General features: G+C 37.6%; 2 protein-coding genes across 7 annotated transcripts in view; both read right to left on the bottom strand.

The window, feature by feature from the left end:
* CYP20A1 (cytochrome P450 family 20 subfamily A member 1) overlaps positions 1-7,887 on the bottom strand; it is a 43,631-nt gene extending 35,744 nt beyond the window's left edge. Inside the window, exons 1-3 of one of the 2 annotated variants that reach the window (XM_079781943.1) lie at positions 7,708-7,887; positions 3,634-3,683; positions 2,213-2,379 (exon numbers count right to left, since the gene is read on the bottom strand). In XM_079781943.1, coding sequence (XP_079638069.1) covers positions 2,213-2,379; positions 3,634-3,683; positions 7,708-7,779 — 289 coding nt within the window. In that variant the 5' untranslated portion in view covers positions 7,780-7,887. Of the gene's footprint in view, positions 1-2,212; positions 2,380-3,633; positions 3,684-7,098 lie in introns of both variants that reach the window. The other variant, XM_079781944.1, reaches the window with a different exon arrangement.
* Positions 7,888-14,727: 6,840 nt separating this feature from the next.
* NBEAL1 (neurobeachin like 1) overlaps positions 14,728-24,936 on the bottom strand; it is a 142,506-nt gene continuing 132,297 nt past the window's right edge. For 4 of the 5 annotated variants that reach the window (XM_079782313.1, XM_079782312.1, XM_079782315.1 and 1 more), the window contains one exon: positions 14,728-24,873. In XM_079782313.1, coding sequence (XP_079638439.1) covers positions 24,772-24,873 — 102 coding nt within the window. In that variant the 3' untranslated portion in view covers positions 14,728-24,771. The remainder of the gene's footprint in view (positions 24,874-24,936) is intronic. The other variant, XM_079782316.1, reaches the window with a different exon arrangement.

The following is a 24,936-nucleotide window of genomic DNA, read 5'->3' as shown; positions in this document are numbered from 1 at the left end:
TCAAATTTTCATTATAAATAATGCTAATGTCTTTTCTCATTTATGTGATTATCAATTCATGATAAATTCTTTTTTTTTTATACATGATAAATTCTTAAAGATTATAATTGCTAAGTCAAATGTTACTGCCAACCTTCTCTCCAGAGGGTTTGTAAACCATTTATACTCCATGTTTCTCCTTTCCCTCATCAATAATGAGTTTGTCAATATTTTTCATCTCTTTAGTCAGAGAAGGAAAAATCTGATTTTTATTTGCATACTACTGATTATCAGTGAGGTTGAAATTTGCTTATTGGCCATTTATATTTCTTCTTTCTCAATTACCTTGTTTTTACCCATTTTTCTACAATTGCATTTTTTTTATTAGGTTTTTAAAAATATTTTTATTTACTTTAATAATTTATTTTTGAATCCTCGCCCGAGGATATGTTTATTGATTTGAGAAACATTTTTGTTTGAGAGAGAAGCATCAATCGGTTGCCTCCAGTATGTGCCCCTAGGTATGTGCCCTGACCAGAACCGAACCCACAACCTTTTTAGAGTACAGGTCGATGCTCCAACCAACTGAACCACCAACCCAGGCTTTCTTATTCATTTTTATTTACTTTATAAATATATGGGTGGGAAACAGTTTTCCCATTTCTTTTAAAGTTTAAAGTTTCTTTAAACTTTTTCATACCTTTTAATTTTATAAAAATACTAGAGGCCCGGTGCACAAATTCGTGCATGGGTGGGGTCTGGCAGGCCTGCCCTGATGGGGGCCGATCGGACAGGCTGGCCAGGGGGAGGGGCCCAGGCAGTTGGCAGGCCAGCCCCGCCCCTGTTCAAACTCTCGTGGAGGGGACAATTTGCATATTACCCTTTCATTATATAGGACAGTCATCAATTAATACACACTATGTATAGTAATAAGTGGCCAGCATTTTCCCATTTCTTTTTCATCCTTTTTCAAGGTTTCTATTATAATAAAAATTTTCATTTTTATGTAGACAGATTTATCCAATTTGTGTTTGATGGGTCCTAGATCTCATGTCATGGTAAGAAAAGGATGTTTATCAATACCACTCACAAAATTTAATATTTAACTATTTTTTCTATTACTTTCATGACTCCACATTTTAATCATTTGAAATTTTCTTTGATATAAAGAATAATGCAGATTTTCCTCCCAAATAGCTAACCCGTTTCCCCAATATCATTTATTAGCTTTCCCCTTTATCATAAAATGCTATTTTTATTTCTTGGCTGCTCATATACATCCATTCTTCCAGATGTTACCCTGGAACTATTTTTTTCAGGTTCCCCCAAAAATTTACATTGGGATTTAATTATATATGTACCAGAGGCCTGGTGCATGAAATTCGTGCACTTAGGCCCGGCCTGCTCCCTCTCGCAGTCTGGGAACCCGTGGGGAATGTCCGACTGCTGGCTTAGGCCTGCTCCCTGAGCAGGCCTAAGCCAGCAGTTGGACATCCTTAGCGCTGCCACCGAGGAAGGAGAGGCTCCCGCCACCACTGCTGCACTCACCAGCCATGAGCCTGGCTTCTGGCTAAGCGGTGCTCCCCCTTGTGGGAGTGCACTGATCACCAGGGGGCAGCTCCTGTGTTGAGCGGGACTGGGCCGAAACGGGCTCTCCAACATCCCCTGAGGAGTCCCAGATTGCAAGAGGGTGCAGGCCAGGCTGAGGGACCTCACCGGTACATGATCAGGGCCGGTGAGGGATGCGGGAGGTTGGCCAGCCAGGGAGGGACCGCAGGAGGGCTCCAGACCATGTCCGGCCCATCTCCCTCAGTCCTGATCAGCCGGACCCCAGCAGCAAGCTAACCTACCGGTCAGAGTGTCTGCCCCCAGGTGGTCAGTGCACATCATAGCGAGCGGTTGAGTGGCCTTAGCATATCATTAGCATATTACGCTTTGATTGGTTGAACGGACGACCGGACACTTAGCATATTAGGCTTTTACTACATAGGATTTATATAGAGAGGCATATAATTAATATATAATAATATATGTGAAAAAATAATCACTTTATAATATCGTGTCTTAAATCAGATAATAAATATAAAAATTTCAGCACAATGCTTGGCCCATAGTATAAAGCATTCAACAAAAGTTAGCTATTCCTATTCAAAAACAATGTATAGCTCTTTATTTACAGATAATTATTCTTAAAAGATAAGGATCAGCTAATTAGAAAGAAAATTAAACTTACATGTCTTATTGGGGTTGATATGCTGCTTCAGCACATCGACAGTGCCCAAGCTAACCACAGGGCGCCTGCCAAAAAAGAAGGAGACCACAGGCCCGTATCTCTCATGCAAATTCACCAGGAACTCATGCAAACTTCCACTGTTCACAATATCTGGAAGATTACCATCTCTGAGAAAAGAACAACATTGGACAAAATAATCAAATTAACTTGTAAGAATCAGAAAAACAACCGTGTCAAGAGATGAAACCAAAGACATAAGAAATTCAAATACTACAAAACCCTAAACTCAATTGTATTTCACTTCTTGCTTTCTAAAGATATATTTAGACATAGATTTGTCTGATATTTTTAGAGTTCATAATACTTCGAACCAAATAAGAAGGGAATACAAGAAACATCTGATTTAGAAATTGGAAAAAAAAACAATTTTTGCAGCACCTCATTCTGAGACAGCAATGAACATCATCAGAGGCTGATGAAAAACATCAGATTAGCTATGGCAATTTTTCATCATTCCTTCTATCTTAATCCTGTCTTTCTATAGTCAACTTTCTCTGGCTAGGGGAAATGAAAAAAATTGAAGGTTTTTATTTATACAGCCCTCCTTTCTGTTCTTTTTTTTTTTTTTTTTTTTTAAATATATTTTATTGATTTTTTACAGAGAGGAAGAGAGAGGGATAGAGAGTTAGAAACATCGATGAGAGAGAAACATCGATCAGCTGCCTCCTGCACACCCCCTACTGGGGATGTGCCCGCAACCAAGGTACATGCCCTTGACCGGAATCGAACCCGGGACCCTTGAGTCCGCAGGCCGATGCTCTATCCACTGAGCCAAACCGGTTTCGGCTCTCCTTTCTGTTCTTAATGAAATTTAGGTTGTATGCTAAGAGGTAAGTTAAAGGTAAATAAAGGAGCCCTGGGGTTAGAGCATCAGCCTGCGGACCAAAGGGTCTCCGGCTCGATTCCAGGTCAAGGGCAATTACCTGGGTTGCAGGTTTGATCCCCAGCCTGTCGGGGCTTGTGCATGAGGCAACCAATCGACCTGCAGTCAATGACACACAACGATATTCCTCTCTCTCTCTCCCCCTTCTCCCTCCCTTCCATTCTCTCTAAAAAAATCAATGCCAAAAAAAAAAAAAATGCTCAGGTGAGGATTTAAAAAAAAAAAGAGTAAATAAAGGAATTAAATGAGCTAAGTAATCTAAAAATTTGACTTTGTTTCCATACCAAAAATTAAGAACTGACTCTACTTGATTCCAAAAAAATAAATACTCACTTTTCTTTTTTGGTAGAAAAGCAAGAGTTTATTGACCACAGCAAACATATACTTAGGAGAGAGAAAGAAGGAAGGGCATGGGAGGAGGAGAAGAAGGAGGAGCAGGAGGAGGAGGAGGAAGAAGAGGAAGAGCATAATTACTCACTTTTCATCAGTTGGAGTAATCCCTGGAATTCCTGCAGCTTGTCTGGAAGCCTTAAAGAAAAATTTTGAAATAGTTTATTTAGTATAATGAATTTTCATACATCCCATAAGTCAGATGTGTTTTGCTAAGACATCTGCAGGACCTTAAATAATGGCTTTCCAATTTGGTTGAATCTCAGGAATTATTCCTATGTTAAATACAAAACTGGGTTCTTTGTAATTTAAAAGGAGTATCTTAATATTCATCCTTTGTGCCAATTAATCTAAGGGGTTTGAAGAATTTAACGTCCATTCTACATAAATTAATACATAAACAAGCACATTTTTCTTTGTTCAGTTTTTATATATGGTCCCAACTGGCTTGGCTTAAAAATTAAATCCATGTCATGCTTGTAACTGGTTTGGCTCAGTGGATAGAGCGTGGCACATACCTCAATGGCAGGCTCAATATCCTGGCCCTGGCTGGGGAGCACGTACACAGGCAACCAATTGGAGTGTCTCTCTCACATTGATGTTTCTCTCTCTGTCTCTCCCTGTCCCTTCCACTCTCTCTAAAAATATTAATGGAGCCCTAACCGGTTAGGCTCAGTGGATAGAGCGTCGGCCTGCGGACTCAAGGGTCCCAGGTTCGATTCCAGTCAGGGGCATGTACCTTGGTTGCGGGCACATCCCCAGTGGGGGGCATGCAGGAGGCAGCTGATTGACGTTTCTCTCTCATTGATGTTTCTAACTCTCTCTCCCTCTCCCTTCCTCTCTGTAAAAAATCAATAAAATATATTAAAAAAATAAAATAAAATAATTAATGGAAAAATATCCTTGGGTGAGGATTAACAAACAAACAAACAAACAATGTTGAGTCCTTAAAAAAGTCAAGGAATTTACTAAAATACAATATGATATTCATCTTTTGCTTTAATAGTTATTATTATCAGGTTCATACAGTCAGGGAGGTGTCTGGTATAGAAATAAATAACAAAATAATTCATAGCAAATTGGTAAAAGGACAAACTTTAAGAAATGAACTGGGGAGAAGTTTGGGGAATTTTAATTTTCTTTCATTTTGAACCAGGTTTATGGTTGCTGTGCTTGGGGTCAGTCTTTTTTTCTGATTTTACAACAAGCATATCACTTTTATAATAAGACTTTTATAATATAATTTTTAAATAAACTAAATATTTATAGAAAAATAAGTAAAATATTCAATTCCAGAATCAATTCTGAATGTTGCCAATGATTTTTACTAATACTAGTCAGAGTTTATTTGCATATTCTACTTAATATTATGTAAATAAAAGAATCTTATTTATTTATTTGAACATTTATTTATTTATTTAAATATATTTTATTGATTTTTTACAGAGAGGAAGGGGAGGGATAGGAGTTAGAAACATCGATGAGAGAGAAACATCAATCAGCTGCCTCCTGCACACCTCCTACTGGGGATGTGCCCGCAACCAAGGTACATGCCCTTGACCGGAATCGAACCTGAGACCCTTCAGTCTGCAGGCCTACGCTCAATCCACTGAGCCAAACTGGTTAGGGATTATTTGAACATTTAAAGGCAAACTATGCTCCATCATGGAGCCAGAATTGCTTAATCATTTTCCTACTCTACTGTTGTAAAAAATCTGGGCTCTTTTCTTTCTTTTGTTTTCTCATTATTACAAACTAGAGGCCCAGTGCATGATTTAATTATGCACCTGGTGCACCAGCGGGCTGGCTGTCCGCCGGTGCACCAGGCCTTCCGAAAGCCTCCGGCGCGGCGGAGGCTTTCGAAAGGCCTTGTGCCGGAGCAGACAGCCGGCCAGCTCCCCCGCTTTGGCTTTTGATCGCTGGCCCAATCAGCTACCCCGGCCACCCTGAGTCCCGCCCACTGCGCCTCCTGCTGGCCCAATCGTGGGCATAGCGGGGTGATGGTAATTTACATATTACCATTTTATTATGTAGGATAGTGCTATGAAAATCTTTGTACAACTTTATTTTTTCCTCCTTTGGGGTATGTATGCCAAAAGAGAAATACTAGGTAGAAGGGTACTAACTAAAGAGTTTTATAGTTTCTACTAATTACTACAAGAATGCTATGTAGACAATAGTGTCTGTACCTTGCATTTAACTGATAACAATGAAACCTACAATGTATAATTTTGTAATAGTCTCATCAATAATGAATATTTTTCAAGGTTATTATAAATGGTGGGAAAAAGGATGGAAGAAACCCTGTAACTTGAAAAAGATAGTCAGTGATATAAAAAATCTTATTATTGCCCTGGCCGGTGTAGCACAGATGGTTAGAGTGTCGTGGGTCCTGTGCCGGGAAGGGTCACAGGTTTGATTCCCAATCAGGTCACATACCCAAGTTGTGGATCCGATCCCAGGACCAGGCGTTTACAGGAGGTAACCATAGATGTTTCTTCCGTCTCTCCCTCTCTCTCTCCCTACCTCATCCTTCCCTTCTCTCTAGCATCAATAAAAAACATATCCTCGCCCTAACCGGTTTGGCTCAGTGGATAGAGCGTCAGCCTGCGGACTCAAGGGTCCCTGGTTCGGTTCCGGTCAAGGGCATGTACCTTGGTTGCGGGCACATCCCCAGTAGGGGGTGTGCAGGAGGCAGCTGATCCATGTTTCTCTTTCATTGATGTTTCTAACTCTCTATCCCTCTCCATTCCTCTCTGTAAAAAATCAATAAAATATATATATAAAAAAAACATAACTTCTGGTGAGAATATTTTTAAAATCCTATTTTTACTTTCTAGGCTGAAATTATTACTTTTTAAATATGTTTTTATTGATTTCAGAGAGGAAGGGAGAGGAAGAGGAAGATAGAAACATCAATGAGAGAGAATCATGGATTGGCTGCCTCCTTCATGCCCCCTACTGGGGGGATGGAGCCCGGAACGCCGCATGTGCCCTTGACCAGAATGGGACCTGGGACCCTTCAGTCCGCAGTCCCACACTCTATCCACTGAGCCAAACCGGCTAGGGCGAGGCTAAAATTATTAATGACTGAAGCTAGTTTCCTGATTTCTCTTTAAACATTACAGATTGATAGCACTCATCTATTATTTGTTGCTCCTGAAATCTCATTAAAATGAAAGTGAAGAAATAAAAAGAGGAGAAAACCAGGATAAAGAGCAGCCGGGCAGCGGGGGCTCAGTGTCCCCGCTGAACCAGGAGGTCACGTTCCAGCCCTGGTCAGGGCACACGCCCGGGTTTCTGCTGGACCCCCAGTAGGGGGCGTGCCGGAGCAGCCAGCCCATCAATGGTTCTCTCTCATCACAGCTGTTTCTCTCTCTCTCCCCCGTCCCTTCCTCTCTGAAATCAATTTTAAAAATGTATTTTAAAAAAGATACACCGCAAATTCCAGATTGTGCAGTTGCGATATTCCGGCCTATGTGCCCATGTGAACGTGCCCGAGGTGCCCCCGCCCTCTCGGTGATGTACTTGGTGCTGTGCAGCCACCTCACACCTTCATCTGTCTGCAGAGCACGTTTCAGTGAGTCCTCCTGGGCTTCAGAACCACCCTCCCAGGCTGACGGGGCAAGCGGAGAAGTAAGACTGGCGGGAGATCCCGAGGCGGAGGACAGTGCCCAAGTCAAAATCAAACTCATCAAAGGACACGGAAAGGCGGAGCACACACGAACACACACACACGCACACACACACACACACACACACACACACACGCTGGAAGAATCCTCGGGAAAGCAGGGGTGGCGCCCCGGAGTTTCCTCCCAGACACAACTGGGAAATGAAATTTGGGGGTGACAGAGTCCCGCCGAGGAGCCACCCGAAGTACCGGAGACCCGCCCGGTACCTAGGCGCGGGGAGGCCCGCCCCGAGCACCAGCCCGCAACACCCGCGCCGCCCGTGGCCACGCGGCTCTCCCTCGGCTCCCCGGCGCCCGGGCCCGCTCTTCCCGGCGCCTGAGAACTCGCCGGGCCCGCGCCGCGCTCCCCAGTCCGGCTGCGCGCGCCGCGCCCGCCCCCCGAGGCCCACCGCGGGCAGAGGAATGTGGACGCGGGGCACACTGCGCCGGGGGCGGCGGCCGGAGCCCGGAAGGCCGAGGAGCGGTTACCGGGTAGAGGTAGAGCACCGCTGCCACCAGCGCCAGCAAGAAGGTAACGGCGAAGATCGCGAAGTCCAACATGGCCTTCCGCCCGGAGCCACGTCTCGGGTGCCCAGCTCCCGCAGCCGCGCCTCGGCCAGGGCGGACCTGAGGAAGGAGCGAACGGGCAGCGGGGGCGTGGCCAGGGGCTGGCGGGGGCGTGGTTAAGCCCTGGAGGGGCGGGGCAGGTCCAGGGCGTGGGGGCGTGGTTAAGCCCTGGCGGGGCAGGTCCAGGACGTGGGGGCGTGGTTAAGCCCTGGCGGGGTGGGAAGGGCGGGGCCAGGGCCTGGTGGGGGCGTGGTCAAGGCCAGGCCTGGGCTGGCGGAAAGAGCGGTGGATTGCGGAGGGGTGACGGCGGAGCGGGAGCCCAACCCTAGGCTGGGGTCGGCCAGGACTTCAGGACACGCCCACATGGGGACGGAGTTCCTGTGGAAAGCAGAGCCCAGGCTTCTGAAAACCATTAGCAGTTATCATCGTTCTGCCCTGACCAACACTTTTTCCAGTGGATTTAAGATGAAAGCCTCCAACAACGAATGATTCTCACAGTGTGGTCCCCGGACTAGCAGCAGCAGCCTTGCCGGGGAACTTGCTAGAAATGCTGATTCTCCATCCCACTCCAGATTACGGAATCAGACGTAGGGGGTAAGGGGGAGAGAGAAGGGCCTGGGGTGCGGGTGGGGGGCGCACAGCAATCCGTGTTTTCATAAAGCTGTTAAACGCAGTGAGAGCCACTGGGTAACGTGAACAGGAGGTGTCCAGAGTCAAGCACCTTTAGGTGTTCCTTGTTTCGAAAAGCATTGATGTTTGAAGTGGTAGATGCGAATCCGTGACACTCATGGTGAACAAGACTTCCTGGCTCCGCTAGACTTTCGGTAAAATTTATTGAAATCCCTAAACTTGCATCTCTGTGTAAAAACAGTGGAAATGATACCACGCAGAATTGTCTATGCGGTTAAATCAGATATTCTATTTAGCACAAATAACCAGTATTCTATTTGGCATTGCTCCTCCTCTTTCACATAAATTTTGACATGGATAATGTTAAGGCAAAGCCCGCTATTTACTGGTACTCCCTTTAGTGTACGCGTCCTACGAGTATTTACAAATTTTATAGCTTTAATAATATAAAGTGACCAAAGGGGAGGGGCAGCAATTCAGCAAGAGAAATCATTCCAAATGGCATTTTAGAGCTTCTATGATCAACTAATTTTATGACTATGCATGAAACATAGCATTGAAAATGGCAAATCTTTTGGCATCTATAGCAAAGGTAAAACGCTGCTATTTGAGATTTAATTAGGCAGAAATTCTATTTTTAACTCTAGTTCTCTGCCCAAAAAGTTATTTTTCAATCTATTCTTTGGAATTTTTTAAACGTTTTTTTAAAAAATCATGAATGGGTGGTGCATTATTTTATAGGAAGGGAGAGAGAGAGAGAAACATCGATGGTTGCCTCCTGCACATGCCCCAAGCAAGGATTGAACCAGCAACCTGGTTCAATGCCCTGACCAGGATTGAACTCGCCACCTTTTGGTGTACAAGATGACACTCCAACAAACTGAGCCACACTGAGCAGGACTCAATCTCTACTTTGGATTTTGAAGACATTTCCCATCTAAAACATGTTCCAAATAGGTTTTCAAAACAGTAAATATCAGGTTTTAAATGCACAACATTGCTACGTAACAGTAACCCTAGCCCTAGGCACCAATCCTCCCAGATATCTGGACTCACTCCCCCTTTAGTCCTAAACTGACCCTTTTAGTCTGAAATTATCCTGAGACTCTCTGAACTTTTAGGGTTGGTGAAAAAGGGACAGAAATTACAGAGGTTGAGCAAGGCACAGTATTTTAGAAATTGAATCTCTAAAACTATACAGCATCTTTTTCTGTTATTAAAAGTTTTGCCTAAATGCTTCCTAAAAGCATTTTTTAAAAACCATAGATATGTATATAATTTCACACATTTTTGTACTAACATCTAAAATTTTTATCTTTAAAGGATTACATTTCTTGGCTGGCATGGCTCAGTAGTTTCGTGTCGACCTATGAACCAGGAGATCACAGTCCGATTCCCGCTCAGAGCACATGCCTGGATTGTGGGCTCGATCCCCAGTGTGGGGTGTGAAGAAGGCAGCCGATCAATGAATTCTCTCTCTCCCTCATCATTGATGTTTCTCTCTCTCTCTCCCTCTCCCTTCCTCTCTGAAATCAATTTTTAAAAACAAAAATTTTAAAGAATTGTTATATTCACATTTTGAAATTCTCTATTAAATTGGAAAAAGGAGTTTAAATACCATAGTGATGTGATGAATGTCATCAAGCACTTTTAAATACAAAACTCTTCATGCAGAGCTGGAATTCTTGCTGTCTTCTGTGCCCCTTTGGGGATTAGGACCGGTAGTCATGAAGAGCCAGAGTTTGTGGGAATGGGAAGCAGAGAATCTCCCGGTGGATCATTAGGAGTGAAAGTCAGAGGTACTATTCTTGTGTCCACTCCCAGACCTATGCATTATTCTAATGGAAGTCATAGGACCATGTAAAAGGCTTTGATTTAATGAGAATAGTAAATCCTTAAGGGTAGCACCATATTCTTTTTTTCTTTTCTTTTTTTTAATCTTCACCTGAGGATGTTTTTTCCATTGATTTTTAGAGTGGAAGAGAGAGGGAAAGACAGAAATATCAATGTGAAAGAAACATCTGCTGGCTGTTAATTTATAACTAAAAGATGTTCATACTTCTTTCCCACTCCCATATGTTCGTCTATATACCTCTGTCCCAGACATTTTTGTCCCTAATCTTAAAATATTTTTTCAGTTCATGCCTCTGACCAGTTGGCCAGACCTTTCATCACTGCCTATAATTCCATATATATTATTTCCTCCTCTCTTTTCATCCTAGGTGAATGACATGTTGCACCACTAAAGATCTGGCCACTGAAATGGTTTTCCCTTGCCACCATGTTTCAAGACTGCCCATAAATAAGGCTTCAATTCAGCTGCTACCCAAATTTAGCTTTACCCACATACTGAGCCATCCCATTTGTAGATCAAGCTTGGGTTTTTTCTCCTCCTCCATCTGCTCACATAGGATCACCCACAAAAGCCAATTTGTTCGCTGAGGAAAAAGCACCAGTTGATGCTATGGGGATCTGGGCTACTTCCTCATGCTTGCCTCTGCCCTGTGATCCTTAAGACTTGGTGGTATAACAAGACCTCATTGATAATAGGCAGTATTGGGGAAACTGAGTTCTGGACATACCTTTTCAAGGATTTTGTATAGCAAACCTTGGAAGGTAGAGACAGTCTCACTCTGGAATAGAAGGCAAGTTTACTTACCAGTGTAACAGCATCCTCCAGGGCAAAGGTCAAGCAGGTTTGGTTGCATCCCATTATAAAAGATTCAACTTTCCTAGCCTCAGATTCTTTGGCTGTGGCATAGGATTGTGAAATACAGTCTTACAATTTCTTTTAGAAGTTTATAGTTATAGTCTATAATTCACTTCAAATTTGTCAGGTAAAGGTGAGATCATTTTTCCCGTATGGATAACAATTCTGGCACCATTTGTTGAAAACACTGTTCTTGTCCCATTGAATTATTTTGGCACATTTGTAGACAATCAGTTCATTATGTATGTGTAGATATATCTAGAGGGCTTCTATTTTTTTTCCACCAAATTAGATGTCTCTCCTTATGTCTGGACTACTATAGCTCTATAGTAAGTCTTGAAATCAACGAATGTAAGCCTTCCAATTCTGTTTTTCTTTTTCAAATTGTTTTGGCTAATCTGGATTCTTTGTATTTCCATATAAAATTTAGAATCAGCTTTTCAACTTCAAATGTCATTTAGTTTTTCTTCAAAATTTCTCAACAATATTTTCTAGTCCTGCAAATACTTTATTACATTTACTCCTAAGTATTTCATACTTTTCAATTAAATTGTATTGTTTTGAATCTCAAGTTTTCATTACTAATATGCAGAACTCTATCCTGTTTTTGTAAACTGACCATGAATCCTGTGACTATGCTAGGCTCATATATTAGTTCCAACAGTGTGTGTGTGTGTGTGTGTGTGTATCTTAGGTTTTTCTACATCTGCATCATGTTAACTGCCAAAAAGGACAGTTTTATTTCTTTTCCAATATGTATATTTTTATATTTTGCCTTATTGCACTAGTTAGGACCTACAGTATAATTTTAATAGTGAGAATAGGTATTCTTGCCATGTTCCTGATCTTAGGCAGAAATAGTTCAGTATGGCACCATTAAATATTGTTAGCTATAGGTTTTTCATAAATACCTTGTATTACATTAAGGAAGTTTCCTTCTATTTTTAGTTTGCTCAGAATTTATCTTTTTGTTGTTGTTGTTAATCCTCACCTGAGGATATTTTCCATTGATTTTTAGGGAGAGTGGAAGAGAGAGGGAAAGACAGAGAGAAACATCGATGTGAGAGAAACACACCCATTGGTGCCCCCTGCACAAGCCCTTAACAGGAATCGAATCCAGGACCCTTTGGTCCACAGGCCGACACTCTGCACTGAGTCAAACCGACTAGAGCAAGAATATTTTATCTTGAACACGTTAACTTTTTGTCAATTGATTTGCCTGCATATATTAAGATGACTATATGGATTTTCCTTCTGTTAATATGAATTATATGCATTGCTTTTTTTAAATACAGAAGGGAGAGGGATAGAGAGATACCAGGTAGAAACATCAATGATGAGAGAGAATCATTGATTGGCTGTCTCCTGCACACACCACACTGAAGATCAAGCTCACTACCTGGGCATGTGCCCTGACTGGAAATTGAACCGGTGACCTCTTGGTTCCTGGGTAAATGTTCAAACGCTGAGCCATGCTGGCTAGGCCATGCATTGATTTTTAAGTGTTAACCCCATCTTAAATTATTAAAATCTTAACATATAAACTACACTTGGTCATCATGCATTATCTTTTCTACATATTGCAAGAATTGATCTGATATCCTCTTAAGTGTTTTTGTCTTTGCTCATGATAGATAATGCACTGTAGTTTTTTTGTATTTTGTTTTGTGGAGGTGAGGGTGAGGGTAGGATTATATGCCTTTCAATATTTTTCTCCATTGGCTGTAGGATCTTAAATTCTAGATTTCCCCCACTCTTTTTTCCTCCTTCACCATCCAGTCTCCAAAGTGACTGCATTTTTATCTTCTATAGCAGCAATGCCTGCTGAGATTGCCACAACAAATGCCACACACTAAGTCCATTTTTCTGTATACAGTACTCTGATCCACCCAAACTTTTTCAATATTTTTGCATGTAGGATGGGCTTTTTCTTTCTGGGAGTCTTTTTACTATTATTAGTTCAATCTTAGGTTCTCTATTCACCTACTCTTTCTCAATTTTCCTGGACTCTCCTTGTTCCTGCAAAGGCTTACTATAAAAACAATGTTGTTGTTGTTTTTTAATCCTCACTCGAGGATATTTTTTCATTGCTTTTTAGAGAGAATGGAAGGGAGAGGGAAAGACAGAGAGGAACATCGATGAGAGAGAAACACATCCATTGGTTGACTCCTGCATGAGCCCCGACCAGGGCCCGGGCCGGAGAGGAGCCTGCAACTGAGGTGCCCTTGCCCGGAATTGAACCTGGGACCCTTCGGTCTGCAAGCCGATGCTCTATCCACTGAACCAAACCAGCCAGGGCCAACAGGGTCACATTTAAATGCAATGATGTACCTTAAAGGGAGACAAGGCAAGGTATCTAATGTTATAATCAATACCACCTACCAATTAAATACTTTATAACAGAGGTAATAAGATTTAGGGTATAAGCTATTCACTTCAATTGCCTCTCTTATTAAAAGATTACCCCATTGCCAGGGAAGTATAGGTTTCACTTTTGTAAGAGATAATCTAAGCACTGAGTTCCTTAAGATTTGTCCCTTTATTTAAAATCTGTGTTGCTTAACTTAGCATGTAATCTATAGTCCCTTGTTTAATAATTTATAATTTACTATTAATCTTTCAGTGCACTTTTATGATGCAACTCCATACATGTTGCTCAATATTTAAACATACATAGTCAACTAACAATATGCCAATAGTTCTTTCATTAAAGTAAAAATAAAATTTATTATAATGCTATATTTCTCACCTCTGATCCTTTAACATTATTTCAATTGATCCCTAAGCCATCAAAAACATTGCTATTTTATAGATGAAGTAACTGGAACCAGATAGCTTAAGTGTCTTATTCAAAGTCATTGAGCTAGTTGATAGCAGAAAGGTAACTTGAAGCCAGAGCTTTTGTTCCAGGTGCATGCCCTTTCCACTCTATCATATTCTAATTAGAGATATATGACAATATCTCAAAATCTTGCCCAATACTATTCCTCAAACTGTTATACCCCAAATAAAAGTTCTAGATGATCTGCATATTCCCTTTCAGATATAAAATTTACTGCACATTGTTTTTAGTATGTGCGGTTTTTTTTTCAACCTCTTTGACATTATGTTCACATAAGCAAGTTCTCAAGTGTTTTCCCATCTGTAAGATGCCTCTGTGATGTTTCCTGAAAGTATTCTGACCAAAAAAAAAAAAAAAAAAAAAAACACACAAAAAAAAACTTAAATAAAATTCTGCAAGTATTGTTCTAGGTTGAATTAAATCCATCTCCACCTTTTCTAATCATATATGCATGTGAGTGATTTGGCACACTATTTTTCTTCTGAAACTCATGATATGTTAAAAGATTTGGGCTATAGCCCAGCTGGCATGTCTCAGTGGTTGAGTGTCGACCTGTGAACCAGGAGGTCACGGTTCAACCTGGTCGGGCACGTGCCCGGGTTGCAGGTTCAATCCCAGTGTGGGGTGTGCGGAAGGCAGTAAGCCAGTCAATGATTCTCTCTCATGGTTGATGTTTCTATCTCTCTCTTCCTCTCTGAAATCAATTAAAAAATATATTAAAAAAAGATTTGGGCTATAAGTTAAAGTTGAATAATATAAGAAGGCACCCATTTCAAAAATAATTTTATTAGAATAAACTGATGAACAAAACAGATCCAGAAACATTGAAACATGTAACAGACTGACGTATTGCAGAGGGAAGGAGGGGAGGGTGGGAAGAGATTAACCCAACAATTTATATGCATAGCCCATGGACAAACAAAAGGGCTGGGAAGGCATGTGGAGGGGGTCAACGGGAGGGGGGAAAGAAGGGCATCTGTAATACTTTCAACAATAAAGATTTTTTTAAAAAAGAATTTTGTAGCACTAGAGCATGGATAATGACAATTCATAATTTTTCTGTACCCTTCCCTTAACTCTTCCAATCGCTGCAAAATTACAATTGAATCACCTTTGAATGGATGCAACTTTTGAAAATGCACCAAATGCTATGTAGGTAAAAGAGTTTTATAAGAATTGAAGAAACTCAAAATTATTAAAAATTCAGTAGTGAAAAAAGTTAAAAATAAGTAAAAAAATTCGTAATAAAAAGTTTTTTAAAATCATTTAATCATTAATTGAATGATATATGGTGAAAAATATATAAGCTCTAGTATTACTGTATAAAACAAACACATTTATTTGATGCTTAGGATGGTGTTATAGATGTATTTCACATTACAAAAGCAAGGTGGCCATAATTAAGCCTTTAACTGACCTGGCTTGGATTGTCCAATGACTGAGCAATTTTACCAGATGAATTAATGCAGGAAGTTTCCAATTCTAGCAAAGTGTCTTCAATTAAAGTATAGAACAGTGCATACATGGTGCTAGACTAGAAAAAGGTTAATGTTCATTTCTATTGTCCTGTTACTCTGGATCTAGAGACAAAAGTACTAGCAAGAACCTGAAACAGAGCTTGGGTTCTGTCTTATTATGGATTAGGTTCTATTAACCTTATCAAAAACAGAAAGATTAGGTCAACACTTAGACTACCAAAAGTTGATGAATAAAACATTTTAATTGTGAAAGAAATAAAAGTAAAATAAAATACCAACCTAATGTAGTGTTGTTTAACTACAAGTGGAGATTTTCTGGCTTATGAACATTTTCCGGGGGGAAAAATGTAACCATGTTTCTGAGGTGGCTTTAAAACAAAAGGTGGCTTTAGAAGCTTTATACCGCCCAGCTGGTGTGTTCAGTGGTTGATCGTTGACCCATGCACTCAGAGGTCATCAGTTGACTCCTGGTCAGGGCACAAGCCAGGGTTGCTGGCTCAATCCCTAGCAGGGGGCATGCAGGAGGCAGCTGTTTGATGTTTCTCCTTGATGTTTCTATTCCTTTCTCTCTCTCCCTTCCTCTCTTTCTAAAAAATCAATAAAAACATATTTTTTAAAAAAGGCTTTATATCTTGTTGTTACATATGACAAAAACTTGTCATTTAATCTAACATTTATCTAATGCACACAGGACTACAGAAGAAATTCTGCTCACAAGAGAAAGAAGCAGCGATCAATTTGCTGCTTAACAAATATTGTATTCAATTCCTTGTCTACTCAAATAACTTAACCAAGGTTAAGACCAGACTTTATGAATTGAGAATTACAAATCAATCGAAGAAAGTAACATCATTTTTTAATTTGATTCAAATCCATTTTCATGTACAAATCTAACTATATACAAAATAAATGTACATTCTTAAAAACTTTTAGAATACAAATTTCCAAAGGACTAAAAAAAGTGCAAAATTTTCAATTATTATCTTCAATCATACTATACAGAAACAAATAAAACATTAGCTCATATACACACTGAAATATTTTAAAACAGCACTTGATGTAACAAAACAAAACATACATCTTATATATTTAAATTTAAAAGGATGAGGAAGGGAAGAATGTATTGCACCAAATTAACAGTAACTTCATTATAATGAGACTATTAATAAAAATTATTTACACATCTTTATTACGTTTAAAACTTTCTCCACTTTAAAACCTTTTTTGGCATACAAATACTCATTGAGTCACAGTTTGCACAGTCGATAATTAGATATAAATAAGGCTTAATATTTTTTTCCATGGTCCATTCCAGTAGAAAAAATGAGAAGGAACTTTTATGCTAACTATATAACTTTATTAATTAAATATTTAAGTAGCAGCACAAATTGCAAGTTTTTTAAAATGTAATTTCAGATTTTCAGTTATCCTCCTCTGAAATGACTGTGTGCATGATGTATACACACACACATATTCAAGTCACTGTCACCGTCTGTGATAACACTGAAATGCTTCTGTTTAATCTGGGTCCCAAAAAACTGACATAAAGGAAAAATAATTTGTTTGATAATTTTCTGTCTTAATGGATGCACTTTTACAACAATACATCTGGCAGAAAATGACTGGCTAGCTCCCTGATTACTTTTTGCAAAAATTTTCCTCCAAGTCTTTAAAAGCAAACAGTTGGGGGAAGAAAAGCCATACCTGTTAGAGGAGTTTCTGAAGAGAACAGACCAACCCTATAATTTACCAGCAATTTTTCATATGTAAAGCTAACTATAAAACAAACAGTAGCACACAAAAAATTTGGTTATGGTATTTATGAATCACAGAAAGCAGTAATAGAACAGAATAAGAAAAAAAGTCTGAAATAGAAAAGATTTTAAACAGAAAGATCTACTATAATATGCCATAATTTTGGGAAAAGTATAGAAACTATTATAATTAAATAATTTAAAAGTTATCTAAGAAAAGCAATCAAAATCCCAAAGAAAGAAATAGTTATTCTCTGTAATCCCTAAATAAGAAACTAAGAGGTTGAAATTCTTTTCAGTTAGGTCTGACAACTGGTATTTCCTTACCAGAACCAGTTTCTAAAGTGTTCATTAATATAATTTAATTTTAACATTCTGAAGAGCAAAATAATGTCTATCACAGATAAATTTTTCCCTTCAAAATGCAAAAGTACCTGTTGAATTTGTAGGTGAGCCCACTAAATCTTCAAACACATTGCTAATAGAATATTGCAAAATATTTCCAAGAGAAGGAACATCAAAAATAGCATTTTAACAATAATTAGTACACTGGCTATCAGAGAACCTCTAATTTTAATACAAATTAAATTGAAATATGTTATTACCAAAATAAAAATTTAAAAGGTCCAATTTGATTAAGACTTTTTAAAAAAGTTAGATTTTAATCAAAATAAAATTTTATTTTCCAACTTCAGCTAAATCCTAACCTCTTCTATTCTCAAATTACAACATGTCATTGAAAAATATTACAAATAGTTAATCACTTTCTATACTCAAAAAGTTATAAAATAAAATAATGAGACAGCTATATTTTAAGTGAAAACACACACACACAAAAAAAATTTCACTGTCAACTGAGAAATGAATGGGTAATTCTTTCAGTGACAAAATTTTGGTTATATTATTATAATATTTGCAAAATAAGTTTTCAAGGAAACATTAAAACTATACCATGGAAAACAAGTTGAATTAGTGAATTTCTACTTGTTCTATTCCTTTGTATTTTCAGTTCATAAGATTATAGACATTAAGACAAAAGTAAATAGTTATATCTGTCTTTTTTCAATAAAACATTAGTTTCATAGATCAAAATTGTGTCATGTATTTAGAAATCACTTACATATGACAAATGTGAGATAATACAAGATGTGTCTTGAGGAATTACTATAACGTACCAGAAAAATATTTGATAACATAGCCACTTTTACACAAGCTTCTTATATTGAAGAAAATAACTTAAATCCCATAATCAAGGATGGCCTTATATTATTAATGTAGAAAATGGAATCATTTCCACTACAGGTCAAAATACTTTAAATTTTAATGCTTTATTTTCTGTAATACTAGGACTTTACATTTGAAAAATTAAAAATTATTTCCATATAGAAGCTATACCTGCCAAAGTCATCAGATGTGCAAGGACTTTATCAATGCTTTTTAATTAGGAAAATTCTATTGCTTACTAGAGCTTCAAGGTTACAGAGATCTAATTTTATTTTGTCACTCACGCTTTTTATTAAAACTTTTAAATGTTACGTAATTCAAATATGCAAATATTCACTGACAGCCACTAGGAATAAAAAGCAAGCATACTTTTGAGGGCAACTATTAGTTACAAGTTTCAAATATGGAAGATCTGAAGAGGGCTTATAATAATAATGCAACTAAAAAGGAAATTTAGTTGTTTCTATAGCATGCAATACAAAAAACCCATTCCAAGAAAATTCTAGATAAAATGTCTCATTTAAGGATAATGATTAAAACTATTCTCAAATAAGCCTGTGAATATTGTATCTGATTTATAAAAATGAATTTCTATAGAATAAAGTATTTTAAGATTTAATATAATCCTGAGACATTATTTTATATCAAGATCAAGTAATGTCATTCAGAAAGTCCAGAGTAGTGCCAAGATTTCTGTACATTTATAAAACCTCAATAAGTCTGATTTGCAATCTCAATTAAGAAACAGTGGCCTAATCAGGCCAGTGTGGCTCGGTGGTTGAGCGTCGACCCATGAACCAAGAGGTCACAGGCTGGATTCCGGGTCAGGGCACATGGCCAGGTTGTGGCTGACTCCCTAGTAGGGAGTGTGCAGAAGACAGCCAATCAATGTTTTTCACTCTATCCCTCTCACTCCCTCTAAAAATCAATACAAACATATTAAAAAAAAAAAAAGCTCAGTTGATTAGAGTGTCATCCCATACACCAAAAGGTTGCAGGTTCTATTTCCAGTCAGGGCACATATCTGGGTTGTGAGTTTGATCCCCAGCTAAGGCACGCACAGGAGGCAATGGATTGATGTTTTTCTCTCTAAAAATCAATAAAAGTATATCCTTGGGTGAGAACTAAAGAAAAAGAGCCCTAACCAGTGTTTCTCCGTGGTTAGAGCATTGGCCTGTGCACTGGAGTGTCCCAAGTTCGGTTCCCGGGTATGATTCCCTGGGTTGCAGGTTCGATACCCTTGCAGGAGGCAACCAATTGATGTGCCTCTCTCACCACTCTCTCTCTTTCTCTTCCCACTCCCTTCCATTCTCTCTGAAAATCAATGGGAAAAATATCCTTAGTGAGGATTAACAAAAAAACAAAAAAAAAGGAAAGAAAAGAAAAGAAAACAAACACTGGCCTAGAAAATGCTAGATTCAAATTAAAGAAGTAAGGTTGTGGCCAACATTTTAATAATACTAAAATGATGACTGATAACAATAAATTGCCACTGCCTAACGTCTTCAGAAAAAGTACCACCAGGACTCTGATGAAGGAAAACTCTCCAAAACAATGTTATACATGTGGTCAAGTTTAAACAAATCAAATGTTGAGTATATATGATAAATGATTAAGCAAAAAGAATAATGAGAATTGATTTCTTGAGAGAGTGATAAAAATGCTTAAGACTGGTCACTTACTTGGAATGAACAGTTTCAGGTGATGAGAGAAACAGTAATTAGGACAAGCTATGTATCTAGCTGATAAAGGAAAAAGATTAGATTTAGAAAAGAAAAATAATGTATTTCATTTCTTATGTCACTCAAAAACTCTAACCTAAAGACTGGTTTAAAAACTTATTTATGGAAGACAAGTTTAATGATGTATTTGAAAAGACCAACCTTCACCCAACCCATACTATTACATATTATAAGATAGTATTTAATTTTTATATAATCTACACTAATAAAAGAGAAATATGCAAATTGACCATACCTCCGTGATGACCACAAACCAATCAGGAGTGGGGATGCAATTAACCCAACAAAGATGGCGGGTTAATTTGCATACACAGGCACAAAGTGGCCAGGTGGGGCGGGACGCCTGCTGTGAGGGGGAAGGCGGGGGGCGGAGGGAGCTACAGGAGCGGTGCTCCGCTGGGAAAGAGAACCTGCAGGCTCCCGGGCAGCTGGCAGCGAGGACCTGCAGGCTCTCAGGCGGCCGGGAGCAAAGCCAGGGGAAGGATGGCCTATTCTTGCACAAATCTTCATGCAACGGGCTTCTAGTATATCCCATAAACTTGCATCTTTCCTTGGAAAGTTGATATAGACAATGCTACTCATTTTTAAATATAAATATCTAAAAGGAGTTTACCTCTTTAAATTCAATTAAAAGACTTCCATTAGTGATTTCTTCAGTAGTAACAATATAAAATATACTTAAGGGCAAATAAATGGAATTCTGGTATTCAAGTTAAAATTTTCTTTGCCTATCTTACTCAAGCAATATCTAAAAAAATCTTAGGTTAAGATTCAACTTTCAATTCTAAATCCTAATTAAGTATGAGAACACACTTATTCCTGCAGAAGCATAAAACTGATTTTTAATAACAGCTCTTTAAGAAGATTTATATACTTTACATGGGGGGAAAAAAAAGCTTTACTAATGTTCCTTGCTAATGACAAGTGAATAATTGGCATTTTATCTCCTACAAACGTATGTATCCTACAAAAAAGCACTGTGACCTCAAGAAAATTAATACATAGAAACTTATTCATAGCTAACATGAGCTTCACATGCTTACAATATTTTTAATTATTAGAGAGATGTGAGAGGAGAGAGAGAGAGAGAGAGAGAGAGAGAGAGATTTGTTGTTCCATTTATTTATGCATTCATTGGTTGATTCTTGTATGTGCCCTGATCAGGCATCAAATCTACAACCTTGGCATATCACGACAACACTCTAACGAACTGAACAATCAGCCATGGTCCACACTTAAAATATTTTAAACCAACTGGCCAAGCTTCATTTTCATATACTTTCCTAATTTTCATGTAATGGTCTATTTTATCTTCTCTCCTCTAATTTTAACTAAGCAAATGACAAAATACTAACTGGGGATAGTTGAAAAGGGGTGTATTATTTTATCTTCTCTCCTCCAATTTTAAGAAAATGAAAATACTAATTGAGGAGAATTGGAAAAGGGTTTATAAAGCTTTTTTATTCTCTAAGTGAGCACAGTTATGTTTTCATGCCTAACCTCACTTTCTAAAAGTAAAATCATCTTACTATAAATCTCACATCAATAGGATGCTGAGAATTTTATTTCCATCATTACCATTATCAAGCATCAAGAAACAAAAGCAAATGAAAAGTTCTGTAGACTTTATAACAGCCAAGTTGAGATATATTCATTAACTGAAATGTCCACCTGTTAGCTTCTAGTATATCCCATAAACTTGCATCTTTCCTTGGAAAGGTGATATAGACAATGCTACTCATTTTTAAATATAAATATCTAAAAGGAGTTTACCTCTTTAAATTCAATTAAAAGACTTCCATTAGTAATTTCTTCAGTAGTAACAATATAAAATATACTTAAGGGCAAATAAATAGAATTCTGGTATTCAAGTTAAAATTTTCTTTGCCTATCTCCCACTATACAATATAGAAATAATTTATATGGATAGCATCTAAATACACCAGTACCTCCCAAAGTACGTCTTTCCAGTGATTATCTAGTGATTTTGATTTTTTAAAAATATATTTTTATTGATTTCAGAGAGGAAGGGAGAGGGAGAGATAAACATCAATGATGAAAGAGAATCATTGATCGGCTGCCTCCTGCACGCCCCCTACTGGGGATCAAGCCCGCAACCTGGGCATGTGCCCTTGACCAGAATCGAACCTGGGACCCTTCTATCTGCAGGCCGACGCTCTATCCACTGAGCCAAACCAGCTAGGGTTATCTAGTGATTTTTAATTCACTGGACTAAACTGTTTAAAGGAGAAATATATTATTCAACCAATGGTTCTGCTATATTTGCTTATTTTAATAGATACCCTTTAAGTGCTGTTCCTCCAGACTGTTGCTAGTATTCTCAAAGATTTACTTCAAAATTCTACATTTTGGGTTTTTACTTTTTGGACAGAGTAATATAAAGTATAATTCCACTGCTCTGCACATTTGTCAGTGTAAGTAGGACATCTATTTTACTGTGAACAAAGTTGTCTAATTGTGCTATAAAATGAGTACTGCTTGTTCAGTCCCTCCATCTAAAAAGCAGCAAAGTAAAAAAAACATAAACTTAGGAATTTTCCCTTGGTAATCTAAATTAAACTTTTTGTAACTTATAAGCATCTAAAATAATTTTCAAAACCAGTATTAAATGACCTTAAAAGTAAAGAAGACATCCTTGTACCAAAATATTTGGATAAATAAGTAGAAGAACAATTTTAAGTGTTAATTTAGAAAGTTTTTTTTACAGATCAACATTTAAAATACCAAAAAGCAATCATATTAGTTCTGCTAACTTGAAACCGCATAAAAAATGTAAGATAAAAATTAAAATAGAATGAAATAAACTAATGGAAGTAATAAATATCAAAAAACATCAATTATCTCAATTGACTTATTTTGAGACATTTTCACCAAAATTCCTCAAAAAGGAAACCTTTACATTTACATATGTTCTATTTTACAGTTGCTGCACCAATTTATTTCAGTGTTATTTACCTCAAACAGCATTGTTTTTTACTGAATAAAACAGGAGTTAAAATAATTAGGAAGAAATTATTCGAGTACACAACCTTTTATTAGTCGAGACTCAGATAAAATCTACGCAAAAAGCTTCCCTACACAGAATCCTTTACTTCTTATAAATTTTTACGCACTCACAGAGTTATAAAAAAAGGGTAGTAGATACTGTGGGCACCAGGAGAGAAGAATTGCTAAGGGAAACTTTTTAAAGATTCAATTGAGATGACAATTGGATATAAGGAAATCTATGATTTGTGGAGTGAAAAAGAATATTCTTATTTTAAGAAGCTATTAGTGTAGAAAATATTCTTTTTTTCTCCTGACCACAGACCCCTTTAAGAAAGTGATGCAACCATTCATTCCTGAAAAAAATACAATTAACACAAAAAATTTTCGCACAATCTCATAAATGCACCCAAACCCATAGAATCTCAAATTAAGGACACTCAAGAGTAGTAAAAGCTCTCTGATCTAACTCAAGAGATGATCTTATAAAAGCACTAGTTTTAACATTCTTTTGGAATTCCAAAATAAATCTATCAACCTTTTACTATAAAATCTTAAATAAAGCATAATGCAACATTTAGCTATGCATAATAAAAATAACTAATTCTAAAAGTTACACAAAACATGAAATAGAAATGTGTATCTTTAAAAATTACTATATCTAAATGATTAGTTTAAGTTATACATGTCTTTTCCATTCATTCATCTATCACATGGAAGACCTACTGAGAAATGTAATATATTTGGGTATTATTGCTAACTCTTCTAATTATCAGGGGAAAACGGAGTATTCACTTAGTAAAGAAAAACTCAAGAAATTTTGAACTTTGAAGATATAAATTGTGCTGCAAATATTTCTACAGTAAGGACCCAACTGTCAAAATCATAATCAGCATTTTGTATCTCTAGTTTCTCTTATTCCTACTCAACCTTTATTATTTAAGAATACATTTCAATAAAATCTTACTAGTGATGTGCTTAGTAGTAGTGGAATGAACCAATGTACCAGTTTCAATAGACTTATTTTCAACTTATCAGGAAAATCTGGAATTTATACTGAGATACAAAAATACAAGTATGCAACAAATACCTTTAAAATATTACTTCCAATCAGGAGATCCAAGTAAATTGACTTTTTTAAAAATATGGTGGTCAGTAAATAGAAAAATGATTAAAGAATATATTAAAAGCCATGTCTTTCAACCGTCTTATTTGTACTTTTATTAGATATACCTTAAATATTGCTGTTTAGAATAATAAGCATATTAAATATAACTTCTTAATTTTTTAGAAGTTTGTTTTTCAAAATGGACTAATGATCATTAGAATAGAGCACTAAATATAATAAAGTAAATTTTCTAAAATCTATCATAGTGCGGGCCAAGAATTAGTTAAAAAGAATAATGTTAACCAGAAATTTTTAACGTGAATAATAATACAACAGACATTTTTATACACATACCATACCAAATTTTGGTAATCCCTAAGTAATTTTCAGGGATAAAACCCTGAAACATTTCCGATAGTTGGTAGATGTGGTTAAAGTGACAAAGCAGTAAATTGAGTTTCAGTTACCCATGAGAGAAGATGGAAATAACAATCAGTTGGAATCTTGAGTATTATATTCAGTTTCTCCAGATGAAATCTGGCTGAGTCGCTTGCTAGATCCCCACAATTTTCGAGAAAGCTGACCTGAACGCATCTGTTTAAAATAATCCAGAGAAATGAAGAATAACTATTATTAAGGGAGGAAAGATAGAGAATA

This window comes from Cnephaeus nilssonii (genome assembly GCF_951640355.1).
Source record: "Cnephaeus nilssonii genome assembly, chromosome: 10".
Taxonomy (NCBI): domain Eukaryota; kingdom Metazoa; phylum Chordata; class Mammalia; order Chiroptera; family Vespertilionidae; genus Cnephaeus; species Cnephaeus nilssonii.
Note: the sequence above shows the minus strand (reverse complement) of the source record. Positions and strands in the feature narration are given on the sequence as shown.